The sequence below is a fragment of the Kogia breviceps genome, chromosome 8, assembly GCF_026419965.1.
Source record: "Kogia breviceps isolate mKogBre1 chromosome 8, mKogBre1 haplotype 1, whole genome shotgun sequence".
Classification (NCBI taxonomy): domain Eukaryota; kingdom Metazoa; phylum Chordata; class Mammalia; order Artiodactyla; family Physeteridae; genus Kogia; species Kogia breviceps.
Window position 1 is genome coordinate 109,341,379 of NC_081317.1, and position 19,114 is coordinate 109,360,492.

General features: G+C 39.9%; 1 protein-coding gene across 5 annotated transcripts in view; it reads right to left on the reverse strand.

The window, feature by feature from the left end:
* KIF13B (kinesin family member 13B) overlaps window positions 1-19,114 on the reverse strand; it is a 192,372-nt gene that overhangs the window by 114,827 nt on the left and 58,431 nt on the right. For all 5 annotated transcript variants that reach the window (XM_067040001.1, XM_067040000.1, XM_067040002.1 and 2 more), the window contains exons 3-7: window positions 11,734-11,746; window positions 7,390-7,450; window positions 5,444-5,536; window positions 4,168-4,348; window positions 43-130 (exon numbers count right to left, since the gene is read on the reverse strand). In XM_067040001.1, the coding sequence (XP_066896102.1) occupies window positions 43-130; window positions 4,168-4,348; window positions 5,444-5,536; window positions 7,390-7,450; window positions 11,734-11,746 (436 nt within the window). The remainder of the gene's footprint in view (window positions 1-42; window positions 131-4,167; window positions 4,349-5,443; window positions 5,537-7,389; window positions 7,451-11,733; window positions 11,747-19,114) is intronic.

Consider the following 19,114-nt stretch of genomic DNA (forward strand, 5'->3'; position numbering starts at 1 on the left):
GCTACAGTGAATTTTAGTAGTTCACACAAAGGATGTTGTTACCTTGTAGCCCGTGACAGCCAGTTTCGAAAGTCCATCGACATAGGGTCCAAACACACTGTGCTCTCTGACTCTTAACGTTTGACGGCTTCTGTTCAGTAAAAACAAAAGAATCAATTTTTCAACAATTACCTGTTTAAAAGGACTCAGCCATGCGCCATAAAAATATATACTGAATTCAACAAAGATCCCACATAAATAGAACAAACAGACTTGATCCCAGAAGAATTTAAACCAAAATTTAAGATCTTGACTAGTAAGAAAAACTTCATAATGTGGTAAAATATCACATCACTCAAAAGGGTACACTGTGGGATGTCTACTACCACAAAGAATGCAGAGTCAAATAAATACAAACAATCTACTTGTCAGATCACAGAATGTGGCACAAAGAGCAGAAACTCAATAAATGTTAACTGTGCAAAAGAAAGAAAACTACAGACAAATCTCAATCATGAATAAAGACAAACGAATATAAACAGCCAAAAATAAAGACAACAGGCTGAATCTAACAGTGATTTAAAAACATAAAGTTGGACTGTCCCAGGGCTGCTAGGTTGTTTTAACATTAAAAAAAGATTCATGCTCTTTACCACAATGAGACTAAAGAGAAAAAAAAATACATGATCATTTCAATAAATGATTTCAATAAACTGAAAAATGATTCAATAAAATTAAATACTCATTCATGATTAAAAAAATAAATAAACCTCTTACAAACAAGGAACTAATAAAACCAGTAGAGGGCACCGGACAGAAACCTAGAGCATATAGCATACTTAATGATATAAACCAAAAATTATTAAGAATATTTGTTGATGACTGATTCTATGTCAAAAAAGCCTTCAAAAAATCTAGGGGCTTCCCTGGTGGCGCAGTGGTTGAGAGTCCGCCTGCCGATGCAGGAGACACGGGTTCATGCCCTGGTCCGGGAAGATCCCACATGCCAGTGGAGAGGCTGGGCCTGTGAGCCACGGCCTCTGAGCCTGAGCGTCCGGAGCCTGTGCTCCGCAACGGGAGAGGCCACAACAGTGAGAGGCCCGCGTACCGTGCAAAAAAAAAAAAAAATCTAAACATTACAACTCTTTTTGTTGGTTGCGCCGCGGCTTACAGGATCTTAGTTCCCTGCCCAGGGATTGAACCCGGACCACAGCAGTGAAAGCACCATGTCCTAACCACTGGACCGCCAGGGAATTCCCTAAACATTACAATTTTTAAAAAGAATATTTATTGATGGTGAGATTACAAGTGATTCTTGTTTTATGTAACATTATTTTCTAATGATTTGGAATCTTACAGTACCCTAGGATCAACCACCAAAACTTTGCTTACTACTATAAAACTGTATATAAAATACATATAGAATATTCGACTTAGAATATATCCAAAGATCAGAACTATTACAACTTTTTTCCTTTCATATTTCCCTTTTTCTTAAAGATAGTGTATACTGCATTATCTCGAGTAAAACAATTATATTACTACACATAGTAGGCAGTGAATTAATAAAATCAATACTTGAATAAAATAACTAGGTTCTCTCAAATAATCTTTCGCTGAAAAGGAATCACCTTCAGAGTTTTTAATCCATTCACTTTGGCTCTTCAGAAACACTACAAAAATCCTCGAGAAACTTTCATGGAGGAGACAACAACAGCTAACATTTATTGAGCACTTACTATGTGCTAGTAAATGTTCTAAGACCTCAGGTCTATCAACCCAGTCTATCTTCACAACAGCCCTCTGAGATATTATGTAACGTTATCATCCCTTCTGTACAAATGAGGCCTAGAAAGCATAAGGAACTTGCCTTGCCCAACAGGTAACAAGCAGAGGACCTAGATCCAGAGCCAGGTGATTCCAAAGCCCATGCTGTCAATTACTAAACTATACACAAGACAAACATGTAAGATATTACTAAAGACTATTAGCAAATTGTACATAGTAAAGTTCAAGCTATTCACACAAGCACTGTGGAATATAAAACATGAGAATGAAGTCAGCTAAGAATTTCTGGAAAGAGTAGGAATTTCTGGGATCTCAAAGAAAGTGATGCTTTTCACAGAAATGAAGGTGCAAGAAAAAGGATTCAAGGCAGGGCCAGAAAAAGTACAGGGGCACAATTTTTAGCAAGATGTGGGTACCTAGGCCACAACCTTCCTCCCTCTGGACTTCCTTTGGTTCCCTGTTTCAACATCTGTCCATGCTGCCCTTCAGCCCCATTGGACAGCTGAGTCACTTTCCAAACCTCTGATTTCTCCACACCTCCGTGCTCTGGCACAGGCTGTCTGTCCCCTATGCCTGAGTCGTTCCCACCCAGCTTCTCAGTGGACAAACTACTACTCAGTACAAATTTATCAAGCACTCTCTGTAGAATCTTCCCTTCTCCTCCAGGCAAAGGCAGTCACTCCCTCTTTGCTCTCACCTATTTTGCGTGAGCCTCCTTCACGATTTAAAAGCATTATTGCATTGATTCATAACTATTTGTTTCCAAAACTCCCATTCTGTCCACACTGGGCTCTTCACCTATGACTGCATAGTGTCTGGCATACAGTGATCACTCGATAAATGTTAAGTAAAGTTCTGTATAAAAACACTAAGTGCTCGGGGCTTCCCTGGTGGCGCAGTGGTTAAGAATCCGCCTGCCAATGCAGGGGATGTGGGTTCGATCCCTGGTCCAGGAAGATCCCACATGCCGCGAAGCAACTAAGCCTGTGCACCACAACTACTGAGCCCGTGCGCCTAGAGCCCACGCTCCGCAACAGGAGAAGCCACCGCAATGAGAGGCCCGCGTGCTGCAACGAAGAGTAGCCCCCACTCGCCACACTAGAGAAAGCCTGCACACAGAAACGAAGACCCAACACAGCCAAAAATAAAACAAACACACACTAAGGGCCGGGAATTCCCTAGCGGTCCAGGGGCCCGGGTTAGATCCCCAGTCGGGGAACTAAGACCCCGCAAGCTGCGTGGCACAGCCAAAAAAAAAAGGGCTTCCCTGGTGGCGCAGTGGTTGAGAGTCCGCCTGCCGATGCAGGGAACACGGGTTCGTGCCCTGGTCTGGGAGATCCCACATGCCGCGGAGCGGCTGGGCCCGTGAGCCATGGCCGCTGAGCCTGCGCGTCCGGAGCCTGTGCTCCGCGACGGGAGAGGCCGCGACAGTGAGAGGCCCGCGTACCGCAAAAAAAAAAAAAGGGAAGAAATACTAAGTGCCAATTCAGCATCATATGAAAGGCCAGCAGATCATTATCTTTGCTAAAGAAAATAGATGCCGGTGAGGAGCTGACAGGTTTAGTTTTCTCTTGATTGAGGGCCACTGTGACCCACTGCTTCTGAGACCAGCTTTCCTTGATCGTCCTCTTCATCCCAACGTAACTAGATGCACCCTCGCCGTCCTCCGCACTTTCTATAAGCTTCAGCTCACGTGGCTCTTTGACCTTCCAAATACTGCTCTTACAGCAATAAGCCACAGGCTGTGGTCTTTATCTGTTTCTTTCTCTCCATTGTTGCACTTCCTTAAAGTCTGAACTCAGAGAACTCTGTGCAATGCGCAAATTTCCTCAGACACCCCTTATCTTCCTCATTAGCCTCAGTTATGACTGCAGGCTGAGGACAGCATTCTTGAAGTCTTTCTAATACTTTAAAGCCACTTCTCTTTCAAAGCCTATGCCATAAAATTGGACACTTTTTCCCCTTGAGAATCATGAAAATGAACTATCTTGAAGTCCAGGTTTCACTATTTCTGACTATGTCACAGCCTGCAAACAGATGAATTCCATTTGAAATTTCTTGGCTTAAAACAAACAAGAAACACTCTACTTGATTAAGGATACCAGTTACACTGATATTCAGTAACTTAACTATCAATACATATTTTTTGTTTGTGCTTTCGGATATATCTGCGAGATACGGTATAACCCAAATACATGCTGCTGCTCAGCCATGCTTCCCTGCCCCATCTCAGCCCTAGTTCAAAAGCCCAGAACTGGCTGCAGGAAACCCCTTAATATAACTAAAAACTAGAAAAATAACTCTCTACTCAAGTTCAGTATACAACATTTCACTTAAGCCGGTTTATTAAGTCTGTTTTAGTCCATGATACCACAACATTAAAGTCTCAAAGTCATTTACCCTTTGGGGTCAAGAAGGTCTCTAACTTTTTCATTGTAAATTTCCATATAGGACACTTCTACTTTAAAACTCTGCTCTTCGTTTTCCTCTTTCTGGGTTCGTTCAAAGAGTCCACTGCAAAGTCTTGGGATTAATCCAGGTTGGTCAGCTGTGCCCATCATGGTGTAAGATTTCCCAGATCCTAAAAAATGGAAATCATAGTTATTACTGTCTCCTTGAGAAGTTTAAACACGCAGCCCTCTTTTTCCACTGCTCATAATAAAATCCTAGCACTTAGTAAAATGCCCCAAATAAGGAATATACCCAAATATAATGATGACACTAGTAAGCAGAGAAGCTTTCCGATTATACATGTAGAAGTCAAAAGTACACATCCTTTAGGAAGAAAATAAAAACCTCTTTAACTTTCATCATACTTAAAAAAAAAAAAAAAAAAAAAAAAAAAGACCTAAAATGACTGAAAAATTGTGAGGTCAGAATAGTTTCCTGAAATTGAACTGGAAAGATCCATATGATGAATACTATGTGCCTGCTTCCAGCCACTAATCACAGCATAAGAAATGGACGTTATCCCTACAGGCCCCAGAGCAAATTAACTTACTACCACCTCCCTTTGGCAACAGTGTAGAAATCAGAGTCATCTTCTTTTTCTACTACAAAATCATTTTCTCCTATGTACCAAAAACACATATTCATTAAAGAAAATTTAGAAAGCATAGGAAAATAGAGAGGAAAAAATTAAATCACTCATAGTGATTTAATTAATTAATTAAATTTAATTAAATCACTCATAGTCCTAACAAGTCTTGAAAATATCATAACCATTTTTCCATGAAGAATAGGTTTTGGGGCTTCCCTGGTGGCGCCGTGGTTGAGGGTCCGCCTGCCGAGGCAGGGGACGTGTGTTCGTGACCCGGTCCAGGAAGATCCCACGTGCAGCGCAGCGGCTGGGCCCGTGAGCCATGGCCGCTGAGCCTGCGCATCTGGAGCCTGTGCTCCGCAACGGGAGAGGCCGCAATAGTAAGAGGCCCGCGTACCGCAAAAAAAAAAAAAAAAAAAGTTTTCAATTGGACAAGCTATACGATATACCCTTATAAAAGTGACTCCTTCACTTTAAATAGATTTCTTTCCTGTTGACCACAGAAGTATAGAAGTCAAAACACCCCTTTATCAATCACAACTGATAAGATGCTAGCAATATGTATTCTTTTTGGTATTTTCTTTGTTAGGATCTTTAAAGTTAAAAAAAAAAAAAACCAGATTATTTAACAATTACCAGTCTGTCCATAGGCAAAGATACATGCATTGTAGCCATCAAAAGCATTCTGAAGGATATTCTCCCCAAGGCACTTGAAAACATCATCTTGACCTGAAAGAATGACGGAGAAAAAGGTAGGATGTTTTCAGCCAAAACTACATATGAACAATTAAAACAACAACAAACAAACAAAACTCTCAAAAATGCACTTTTTTTCTCAGCTTGTTTATCTACCAAACAAGATTTTTAAACTTGATGAATGCTTCCAAAGGCTTATGTCTTTCAGATATTTCTAGTTAGCACATAACAGAAAATGAGTGAAAAGTTCCTGATAATATGAACTTGAATCAACACCGGCCAAAAAAAAAAAAATGAACTGCTAATTTTATAAACAGTGATTATAAGTATCTGAAATGTATACTTGGGACCTAGGTGGACCTGAATTTAACTATGTGCCACTCAGCCAATGCTTTATTCAGTGTGTACTAAAGTTCAAAATAATCATATGTATCAATTCCCTCTCCTTTTCCTCAGTGATAATGTTTAATTACAGGGTCTACAATACATACCAGCTGGGAGAGGAAGGAAGGTCTGGGACATTTCTTCTAGCTTTCAACCACGGACATAAATAGTAGGGTCCAATTCCCCTCCACAGGCTAAATTAAATATGTCAATAACCAAACGTGACCTTGACAAGTTATTCAACCTCTTTGGGTCCTGAACATAATATGAAAGAACTGGATGCTGTTAAGCTTGTTACATTTTGAATGCTATAAACAGCATTCCATTAGGTCTCACTTTCTGGTTCATTTACCAGATCAATTCATCCTCATCACACTTCTGATTCTGCAGCAATCCTTATAGTTATCATTGGGCAAGCCAGCCCAAATTAACCTTAACTTTTGGAAACGGCCGTAGTACTACTGTTTTTCATGATAAAGGCCAATACAATATGACAGCCAATATTTAAAAGATTGCTTAGAAACGGGTGTCATAAGCAGTTAGGAATAAAGGAAATATATGGTTATCATTGTAGTCTTTTTTATTTTAGATTTTTTTTTTTAATTTGGCTGTCGCTGTAGTCTTAAACTTGTAGTGAAAAGGGGCTTGAGACAGTCATCATTGAGGAGAATAAAAGAATAGACTCCCAGAGCAAATTTAGAGAGAACATGGCATATTCCTCTCCATTAAAGAGGGAAAAAGGGGACTTGCCTGGTGGTCCAGTGGTTAAGAATCCACCTTCCAATGCAGGGGATGCAAGTTTGATCCCTGGTCGGGGAACTAAGATCCCACGTGCCACGGAGCAACTGAGCCCTTATGCCTCAACTACTGAGCCCGTGTGCCTCACCTAGAGAGAAGCCCACATGCCACAACAAAGAGCCCGCTTGCTCTGGAGACCGGCACCACAACTAGAGAGAAGTCCACGCACCACAGTGAAGAGCCTGTGCGCCGCAATGAAAGATCCCACATGCCACAACGAAGATCCTGCAACTAAGACCCACCTCAGCCAAAAATAAAATTTAAAAAAAAAAGAGTGAAAAGGGACACTGAAAGCCTAAGTGATTTACTGAAAGTCAGAGACAGGAGTGGAGCTTGGATTAAGCTCAAGGTTTCCTTTCCTCCTTGGCTAGAGTTCTTTCATTACACCAAGCTGCCTCTCTAGACCATATTACAAACATCTAAGGGAATCTTCGTAGCTGTTGTGTGCTATGGTCGCGTGTAAGGCCCAGGGGTGCATGTAAGACAACCTCACCTATTAATCTACCTTTATCATCTTATACCCACAACAGTGCACCATGAATCTCCCATTTCCCAATCAACGTTAAAACTCTAATAGCAAAGACTGGAGGAAGTTCTCTATGTAGTTTTTAAAATTACACAAAATACTACTATGATACTTTATAGGAAAAATACTGAAACACCTTTCTATATTATCAGTAGTTAATAGGATGCTGGACTCTTACCTGCATACTTTTCTCTGACAGATTCATCCATAGACCAGAAACAATGATCGTATGCAAATACCTGTTGAAAAACAAAAACAATAAAGTTTGTATTAAGAACAAAACTGTAACATACTTATAATGTTATAACAATGTCATAACACTGATAACATTGTTCGTAACACTGAAATAAAAACAACTTCCTGTCTTACAATGGAGGTTAGTTATTTATGGTACAGTCTTACAATAGGCAAGTAGGCACCCTATAGATGATATAGATCTTTATTTCACATGGAAAACTTTTCACAATGTTAAGTGAAAAAGGAGGTTACAAAGCAATATGTATAATATGATGGCTATTAGACACACACACAGTTACATATATAAAAGCTTATTACTGCACAATAAGATTAATGGTATCTTTGTTTTCTTCTTTATGCTTTTATGTATTCTCTACATTCTTTTCTCATCAAAGAAAACAAAGTTTTTTTTTAATAAAATGTAAAGATGATTACTACAGCATGTTGAGAATGCAAATTCTTTAAATAAACTATAACATGCCCATGGTCGATACTATGTAGCTTCAAGAGCACAGAAGACTAAGATTCATACATTAATGTAAAAGCTATGAAAGTCCGGACCATGATCTCATATTAGTACAAAAATCGACATACATAAAAAGTAGAAGGAATATACATTGGAAATATTAGTAATACATATTGCTACTTCATGGGATATCACAAACTTTTTGTTTTGATCTTTTATTTTACTACTTTCTAAATTACTTTTTTTTTTTTTTACTTTCTTTCAAAAGTCTTTTTCACCGATTATATTTTTAATTTTTTGGATTTCATGTTTTACAATTTAGTCTTTTTAAGGATTTTAAGTGTTTTTAAATTCATTTCAGTTTGCATTTCAAACTCTCACTTTGGGAGTTTGTTGCCTCACTTCCTGATGACAGTTTTCCTCTTGTGCTTCATATGTTCGTTTGCATGGACATCTGAATTGGGAGTTTGCATTTCATGGCTTACGTGATTGGCTGTTTTTCTCCTCCCCCTTTGGCCCCCCTTCACATGAACAGCTACACTGCCACTCCCGGCTACTGAAGCCCAGATTCGGGTCCTTCCAAAGCCTAATGTCTCTAACTCCCTCCTGCTTAACACAGAAATTGGCTCGATGTTGGTGGCCAGAAATTCTTTTATATATATATATTTTTTTTCCCTAAATTTATTTATTTATTTTTGGCTGCATTGGGTCTTCGTTGCTGTGCGCAGGCTTTCTCTAGTTGTGGCGAGCGGGGGCTACTCTTCGTTGTGGTGCGTGGGCTTCTCACTGTCTTCTCACATGGCTTCTCTTGTTGTGGAGCACAGGCTCTAGGCACGTGGGCTTCAGCAGTTGTGGCACATGGGCTCAGTAGTTGCAGCCCGCGGGCTCTACAGCGCAGGCTCAGTAGTTGTGGCGCAAGGGCTTCGTTGCTCCGCGGCATGTGGGATCTTCCTGGACCAGGGCTCGAACCCGTGTCCTCTGCATTGGCAGGCGGGTTCTTAACCACTGAGCCACCAGGGAAGCCCCCAAAATCTTTTTTTAAGCCTTCTTTCCTGATGGAGCCTCACCCAAATCAGTTTTCACATGGTGAGCTTCTCTGGTCCTCCACCATACACAGGGTCCCCTCTAGTCTGCAAGGGCTGAACCTCCAATCTTCCAAAAACCCAGTAAATACGCTGCTTCAGCCCCAGCCTGCTGCTAGTCCCTGCAGTGACATATGTTGTTTTTGAATATAATGACATGATTTTAATATTTTAAAATGTCTTATGTGTCCCTGCTATGAGTTTGGAGTTGGCAGAAGAATGTTTCTGTGTGAACTCACAAGGCTATCATATGGACCAGAGGTCTAAGAGTTACATTTTTTTAAAAAAGGAAATGAGATTAGGATGGTAAATTAAGTATACATGCCTATATTCACCTCTACTTGAAGTTAACGCAAAATGATGGAAAGAGGGAGGGAAAGAGCCTAAAAGGGAAAAAAAGGCGGGGCGGGGGGGAAAGGAGAGCAAGTGTTTGAAAGCAAGATTGCTCGCTTATACCTGGACCAGAAACTGAGAATCCCTGAAAAACAGCTGCAGTGAGACTGGTGCGGCGTGAGGTGGGGACCACAGGGAGGGCACAGGCCAAATCGCTGCAGGAGGGGATGGCTGCAAAGCTAAGAGCAACCCCAGGAGCGCAGCGGGAAAACAGCTCCGTGAGTGGCTAGGGGCCCTGGGGGCAACCAAAAGGGCAACTGGCTAGAAACACCTTTAGAGCAAGGAAGGATCACAACCCTCACATCTTTGTGCAAAACAGTGGCACGAGGCATTTGTCCCCTGGCCTGGGGCAGTGATGGGGAAGCAAGGCCAAAAAGGCAGGCAGAAGCCCAGTGATGGACAGCACCCTGGAGGAGGTGGGAACCCTGGAGCCCAGAAGCCATCCACGCAGCCTCAGCACTACGTGGTACACTACTAATCCTCAACATTTTTCCAGAGTTAAACGTGTGTCTGTCAATAGTGGTGGCTCCCTGTGTTAGCAATTCTCCAACAGAGAGAGGAGGAAAAGAAGAAGGAAGATGGAAGGTGGTGGGTCAAAACCTCCAGCGGGGGCTGCTTTTCCAGCTACACTAGTCAGCAGGGAGAGATGAAATAAGATGTGAGGCTCAAATTAAGTTTCTTCTGTTCTGGCGTTCAGCTCTCATCTCTCAGCACTTGATTTGATTCTGCTCTTACCAAGGTTTAGTGGACACCATCCTGACTCTTTGCTTGGAAGCTTAGCTCACACTTGAACAGTCCATCTGTGTGCACATCTCAGAGATCAGGCTCTAAATGGCACTCCTCTTCCTACGACTGCGGGTTTTTCCTTTCTTTTCGTTCTCTTTTAAATTCAGGGCGTTCTTTCACAATTCTTGTTCTCAATTCCAGTAGAGAAGCCACCATTAAAGTAATCGCACCAACGGCTGATACTACACGGGAGGCCCTGGGGTACAATGAAGTCAAGAAGCTGGTGACCAGCAGGTGGGCAGCTGGGAGCTGAACCCAGCCTTTGAGCCCTTTGTCTGCTCCCCACCAGGCCCTTCGCCACAGGCTGGATTCGCTCTCTTCCCCAGTTACAGGAAGGTGCCACAGCCTGGTACAAAGTTGGGAACCAGGAATGCTTAGTTCTTCTTTACTAACAGCACTGAATGGTCCTCTTTAAGTTTCAGGAACTTTGTAAATTATTACAGGTACCTTCCAGCCACAGATTTCCTAAAGCAGACAAGCCCTTTTCTTCCTAAATAAACATTTTTCCTTTAAAATTAAGGAAAAAAAAAAACTTTTAAGTAACAGAGAAGAAACACACATTCATTATAACAAGTCAAATAACACCAAAACATAAGGAATAAAGGTTTCCCATTCACCAAGCATTTTCTCCTTAGAGGGAACCACCATGTTAATAATGTGGTGTTGGCCCTTCCATATTTTTTACGTCAACACATTTTCTCGAAACGTTAAGATACAGCTGTATTAAATAAAACAGGAATAGTTTTTAAATAGTCATGTAATGCTTCCTCACATTTTTACTGCAATCTCCAGCCTCTGCTCCATCAAAAATTAAGAAAACAAAAATAATCTGGCATCTTTTCACAGAAAAGATAAAATGAATGAAATTAGTTCTGCATACATAAAGAAGTCAGTGCCATATTAAACTTTTTTTTTAAATCATTCAGAGTCCCAACAGACAAGTCTATACATACTTTAGCAACAATAATAGAGAATGGAATTACAGTTCAACCACGGACTCTTAAACCAAACTCCAAGAATGTAGATAAAAATCTAAATTTCCTGGAAAATTCCAGAGAATGATCAATTCAATAATACAGCACAACTGCATTCCCTAAGAGATACAGGAACTGACCCACCCCACCAAAGTTTCTTTAGAATCTGGGCATATTCCCTTGAGGAAGCTGTGGGCCAGGGCAGGTTTCTGTTGGCCTGAGACTGTGTCCGCAGCTGTCCCAGGAGCAACATGGATGAGCCTGCCTGCTATGGTTCTGACCACAGTATGGAACGAGCAGTTTCGAGCCAATCCACGGCAAACAGCGGGGCACAAAAGGAATCTGTGTTGTAGTTGCCAGGAGACTGGACGGAATTGGTCAAAGTACAAATACAGCTTTTCTATAAACCTCTAACACCAATAAATGGCTGTGGATTTATGAACAGGACGACAACTTGCATTACTTTTATTTTTTATAAAAATGCCAGAAAAAATAGTTTTATTTTTGAGAAGAAAACTACCAGTACTTCAAAAATATGCCCATAAGACCTTTACAATCATCACATAATAAACCAAATCTCTTACCTTTGGCTGGCTTCTGAGTTTCCAAAAGAGATGTCATCAGTGACATGAAAGAAAAGAGAAAGGGTTTAAATTTTTTTTTTTTTTTTGGTTACAAGATGCTTTTTGAAGGGTAAAATAATAAACATCATATAAATCTTTATTAAGAATACAAAATATTAACTTTGAAATCATATAGCAGTTTGAAATAAAGGATAAATTAATATCTGTTAGCTAGTAGGATAGAGTGCTAATTATAGAAAACTAAAGTATCTCTCAGGTAGAAGAAAGATTATCTGACAACCGGATAATTTTTAAAGTTCTAATATTTCTGCTTTCTACCTTTTGCTTATCCTTGTATACAACTTGTAAATGTTTTTTTAAAAAATTATTTACTTTTTAGCATCTGATTTTGCTCCCAAGCAGTCTTTTCTGCTTTGATAAAGCAGCAGCTTACTCTCTATATAGGACCTTCTGCCAAAAAATTTTGTTCTAAGAAAAGAAGGTTAAACAACTAAATTTTTGCCAGTGAGTGACCACTTACTCAGTTACTCACTTACTAATTATTCCTCTATGCTGACCCAGGTGCCTCCAACCTCCCTCCCTCTGAAAAATGTCACTGGCTTACATCTCCTCAGGGTACAGGAATATAACTCAATCCAGTATAATTCTGAGATAGTTTTAAACTTAGAAGCTGTAAGAGAAGCACACAGAGCTCCCTTCACCCAAACTCACCAATTGTTAATATTGTCACGGCTGCTATGTCATTCTCACCCCGTCCCTCTCTCCCCTCTTCTATATATAGACACACACACACACACACACACACACACACACACACACATTATTTTCTCTTGACCATCTGAAGGTAAGTTACAGACATGCCCCTTCAGCCCTAAACACTTCCGTGTATAACTCATAAAAACAAGGATGTTCACTCACACAACCATGGGAATAACTGGCCCTTCTCAGAGGATCAAAATGCCAAGTGAAACCTGAAACTTGAAAGGAAACTATGGAAATACTTCAAATGTCTGGACATCTTGTGCCTTTGTCTCATAAAATTTTCTTCTAAATTTAATATTTATTTGTATCAAATGATTTCAGATAAGAAGACTAAATCACCAAGGAAAGTAGCAAATGAGTGACACTTGTCTGACATATTTTGGAGTAACAGCCAATGTCACTAACACATAAAAGAAAATAATTTCTCTGGGATAGATGTGGGGAAACTTCCAAACAAAAAGACCTGGGAAATACCAGTAGAGATGACTAACATACGCTATCATCTTTTTGTAGGTATTTATAAGCAAAGCAGAATCTCATCAGTTTCAGAAGGCACAGTTATAAGCCCAGCTGGAGGAAAGAACAGAGCCAGCATATATGAAATGCCCACATTAGGCCAGGTACATTGTACGCTACTTCATTTAACTTTCACAATAACTTTGAAAGGTGCTATTATCATTACAGTTTTACAGATGAAAAACTTAAGGCTCAAGAGTTAAACGACCTGTCCAAGACACAATAATAATCAGTGATGAATCTGGGATGCAAAAGTAGGTCTTCCAAATACCAAGTCCACGTTTTCTTCCTCTCCCACACTGGTCAAAACAGTCTCGTCAAGTTTCTCCTAGACTTAAGAATCTATGAGTCATACATTAACAACTGCTCCTGGTAACAGAAACATTTCCCAATGTATTAATTTCCTCCATTCTAATTATTACCCAATAAAAGGTCACCACTTGGTGCTTATGCCAGTGTAAGTTTACTTATTCATTATATTTATAAAAACTCCAGACTGTCTTTTCTGAGAAGAAAAATAAGATGTTTAGCATGTTATTTTAATTTTAAGTAAAACATTTTTATACAAAAATCAGCTCTTCCTAAAAGACAACCAACAAATATGAAATTCAACAATATATGATACACAGCAGAAGAATCCATGGGACTAACCTGAATGTAGAACATGATAATAAAAACAGAAACAAACCAGTAAATTAATTACAGAGCTAAGTTTCCAGCTAAGGATTCTGGTGGCTCTAACAGTAATGCTCAAATAACCTACAGAGCCATTGGAAACCCAAAGATGTAATTACAGCTCTGTACGAAAATAAATAAGTAAATTAATTAATTAAACAAAACCTTTCAACTTGTAGTTGCAATCCAATACGGCAATGCCTCACTATTCCAAAATCCCTTATTTAGAAACCTCAGCTATCCAGATCACAGTGGAGATTTAAGAAGCAGAGAAAACCAGCCCCTTGACCAATCAAAAGAGACGTCATGAAGTAGAAGCATGAGAGTCTGAATTTCTGAGTTTCTGTTGTTGTTACTTAAGTTCATTTTGAATTTCCACACTTACAAAAAGTTCCAAAAACAGTACAAAGAACTCCCGTGTACCCTTCACCCAGCCTCCCCAAATGATAAAAACCACAGTTACAATGATCAAAACCAGGAAATCAACCATCAACACAAGATTTATAAAATAATCTAGAGCCAACCTTACACAAATTTCTTCCCAACTGCCCCCGTGAGGTCCTTTTTCAGGTCCAGGATCACACACTGCAGTTGTCACGCCTCCTCCAACTGGGGATGGTTTGTCTCTCGTGACCCTGACACCTGGAGAGTCCTGGGCAGTTATTCTGTAAAACGTCCCTCAATCTGGGTTTGTCTAATGCTTCCCCATGACTAAATTCAGGTTATGCACTTTGACAGGCACCACAGAAGCAATGCTGGGACCTGCTAAGTACATCAATACCAGAAGGCACATCACTATGGAGAACAGTAAGGAGGTTCCTTAAAAAACTAAAAATGAGAGTTACCATATGATCTAGGAATCCCACTCCTGGGCATATATCCAGAAAAGACAAAAACTCTAATTCGAAAGATACACGCACGCCAATGTTCACAGCAGCACTATTTAAAATAGCCAATGGGCTTCCCTGGTGGCGCAGTGGTTGAGAGTCCGCCTGCCGATGCGGGGGACGCGGGTTCGTGCCCCGGTCCGGGAAGATCCCACGTGCCGCGGAGCGGCTGGGCCCGTGAGCCGTGGCCGCTGCGCCTGCGCGTCCGGAGCCTGTGCTCCGCAATGGGAGAGGCCGCAACGGTGAGAGGCCCGCGTACCAAAAAAAAAAAAAAAATAGCCAAGACATGGAAGCAACCTAAATGTCCATCGACAGATGAATGGATGAAGAAGACGTGGCACAGATATACAATGGAATATTAGCCATAAAAAAGAATGAAATAATGCCATTTGCAGCAACATGGATGGACCAAGAGATTATCATTCTAAGTGAACTCAGAAAGAGAAAGACAAATATCATGTATCACTTACATGTGGAATCTTAAACAATGACACAAATGAACGTATTTACAAAATAGACTCACAGACACAGAAAACAAACTATGGTTACCAAAAGGGAAGGGAGGGGAGGGATAAACTGGGAATTTGGGATTAATGGATATACACTACTATGTACAAAAATAGATAAACAACAAGGTCCTACTGTATAGCACACAGAACAACACTCAATATCTTGTAACAGCCTATAATGGAAAAGAATCTCTTTGCTGTACACCTGAAATATTGTAAATCAACTACACTTCAATTTAAAAAATACCAGAAGGTACATGATGTTGTCCAAATCTCACTGCTGATGATGGTAACTCTGGTCACTGGCTACAGTTGTATCTACCAGGTCTCTCCACTGTAACATTACTAGTTTTCCCTCTGTACCTTTCTTGGGGTCAAGGGGGGTGGTGGTGATATTTTAAGACCATGTAAGCACCCTTTCTCATCACACTTTCACCCATGAAGTTCAGCATCCGTTGACGAGTCTTGCCCCAAACAATTACTGTTCCCCAAATTGTGACTGTCCAGTTACTGAGATGGTAACAGCCCAGGTGGATCAAGACGGGAAGATGTGCTTTTTAGGAAGATGATGTTTCAGGAGACAACAAATGATTTGATTACGTATTTTGTAGTTTTATTTTACTTTATTTTAGGCCATGCCACGCGGCTTGCAGGATCTGAGTTCCCCGACCAGGGATCGAAACCGGGCCCCCTGCGGTGGAAGCGTGGAGTCCCTAACCACTGGACCGCCAGGGAATTCCCTGATTCCATATTTTGGATAGAACTGTTTCTGTGAATAAGCTTTTTACTCACCTGGTTTAGGGGCTTGTGCTCACTTCTCTTTTCAATAATAAATTACACTATAAAATTAAGTCAAACTGTAGTCCTAATCTTTAGAATGCCAAAATATGAAGAAATGTAGTGATTAGTTAATATAAGTTAATGATCTTTGGGAATTTTTATCAATACTTCTGACCATGGCAAAAATAAAATTGATAGAGTCCACGAATAAACCACAAAGTACTGTATTTGTGTAAAACAAAGCTATATCATAACTATGAGTTATAAATCAATTACCACTGTCAACTACCAAAATCAAACGTTATATCCAAATATCGTCACCTCTTTTAACTTTAAAGATTGAAGTTTCTGAAACTTTCACAACTGGAAATATCTGGAATCTCTGTTTTAACAAGATCCCACTCCAACCCGTTCTATAACAGATGTGTTAACATCACAGAGAGTTTATTCTAATACGGCCATACCATGTAAAGATATTGTTTCCTTTTTGGACTTAAGCTGGCGGTACCAGCAACCAAACAACAATCTGTGTGATGATCATTATTTTTTCTTTGTCACCCCTCCCCCAATGTGCTTTTCCACATAAGGAATAAAGCTGACCTGAGTAAAAATTTAGACAATGACTAGACTCACAAAGGAAGTTCATCAATCTTTGCTGATCTAGCTAACTTTAAGAAGTACAAATGTCACTAAAAGCTCTGGTCACTGTTTCCTCAACATTTAGAATACTACATTCAATTCTGAAGAATAAATTTTAAAAGCATCACTGATAAAGTAGACTATGTTGGAGAATAGCATTCCAGATGTAGAGGGGTTTAAAAATGATACCATTGATAGAATAAATCAAAGAACTAGAAATATGTAGCCTGGACCAGGGAAGACTAAAACAAGACATGATGCCATCTTTGGTAGGATCTACTAAAGAAAGTTAAAAGAAAAGGGATAGCTCTTTAATATAGGAATAGTTAGCACTGTGTTAAACAGCCAGTGGCTGTTGAAGGGAATTATCTGAAGAGAGAACAGGAAAGCATTTGATTAGGATGCTGTAGAAGGAATGAGAAGTTACAATGGATTACTTGTACAGCTCTTTATTTACAATGAGAAAGCAAACAGTAAGCATTCAACAAGTTATATTCAATATTTCTATCAGGGACACGTGCAGACCACTGGAACATCAGAGGTAACCCAAGCTACAGTTCGAGCATTACCTCCCACATCACACCCCTAGAAGAGTCCTCCTCGCCAGTGAGCTACTGTCCTTCCTGCATTCCACACGCCGACACTCAGATGATGCCATCCCTCCAACAACTCTGTTTCTTCAAGCCCTACTCATGTGGGAAAAGCTCAGATCAAATTCTATCTCCCTCAAGAAGCCTTCCATAAGAACCCCAACCAAAAGTGAGTTCTCCTTCCCCCATTCCTATAAGTCAAAACTCTCTACTGCTCATGCATTACCCATCATTCTCACATTATATAAACTTTTTAATATAAATGGGTCATCTCCTCAACTAGACTACAAGCTTCTGAAGGACAGAGTGTGTCTTCCAGCATTTATCAGTATCCAACACAAGGCTTTCTGATTCAGTTAATGCTTTTTAAGCTCTCTAGGTGACCTGGCCCCTCCCTCTGTCTCAACCACATCTTGGACCATCTTCCTTTCACTCACTGGCCTTTTCTAATTGGCCCAGTGTACACAGTTTTCTAGTCTCGGGGCTCTCATTCATGATTTTCTTTCTGCCTTGAAATCTTGAAGCTAACTCCTACTCATTTGTAGTTTCTCAGCTTAGGTATTATTTCTCTACATGTACCTTGCTTAAACATCCAATCTAAATTAAGTCATTTATGTTATTCTCAATCACAGTATTCCTGATAGAATAAAAACATTTCTACCACCATCTATCTCTGCTCTCTAAAATCATCTCCAAAACAATAAAGCAAACAAGAAACAAATACAAATTGAATCTTCAATGAAACTAGGAGATAATTATAAATGAAATATATTACATGAAGACAGAAAATGCATCCACAGAATGCCAGAAAGGGTCAGAAATGAGTGGTGCTGAGTATCCCAGAAGATGGGGGGAAGGGGGCCTAAAAAACAGTAAGAACTTTCAGGTCACTACCTCTACTATATATCCTTGGAGAAACTTCTTTAAATCAAGACAAAAGACAATTTTCTCCTATTAAAATCTTCCACCCACACAAACTACAAGTGGTTGAGAATAGAGGGACATCCAAAGAATACAGCCACTGAACCGCAACTGGCATATTTCACAATCAGAAAACGTTACAAAGATGTTTAATAAATTCCATAATTTCAAGTTACCATATACTGAGATAGCATCATTCAAAGAATACACTATTTACTCAATCAATCATTTGCGAATCATCTGTCAAACACACAAGCGGAGGAAGTTTTAATTCACTGTCCACTTTCACTACAAGGAAGTTTAAATCTGACCAAAGAATTAAATCAATATTGATTCATTTGTGGGGGTTTTTTAAGTAAAATATATTTCATATGATATGTTAACAGAGTAATACACATTCATTTTAAAAATTACATGTTAAAATAACTTCAAGGCATGCACAGAGATTAGGACAGATTATTGAAATACTCAGATTTGGACTATGCTAACTTGGAATCCTGGAGATACAAGCTTAGCATAGAGTTATTTTCATGCAATAATAACTGGGCACCAAACACTATATTAAGTACTTTATATTCATCACAGTAATAACCCTATGAGAAATCCTCATTTTACACCCGAGTTACTCAGCATTCTGAAATTAACACAGCTAGTGGAGGTGGAATTAAGATTCAAACTGGTGTGTGCCTGATCCAAAGCCTACACTCAAGCTACTGGGGGCAAATACAAGGCACTCAGACAATCACTTCCGCATTTCAAGCTATGGCGAACATCACTAATGAATCACAACACTCCTGTTCTTCATTAAAAGAAACTTTATAATCTACGGCACCCTTGGAGGGAAGTGCTAAAAAGATCATTAAATATTAAAATAATGCTGGGACTTCCTTGGTGGTCCAGTGGGTAAGACTCCATGCTCCCAATGCAGGGGGCCCAGGTTCGATCTCTGGTCGGGGAACTAGATCCCGAATGCATGCGACAACTAAGAAGAAGTCCACATGCTGCAACTAAGAGTCCGCATGCCACAACTGAGACCCGCTGCAACATACATACATACTTACATAAATAAATAAATATTTTTAAAAATAAAAAATAGGGCTTC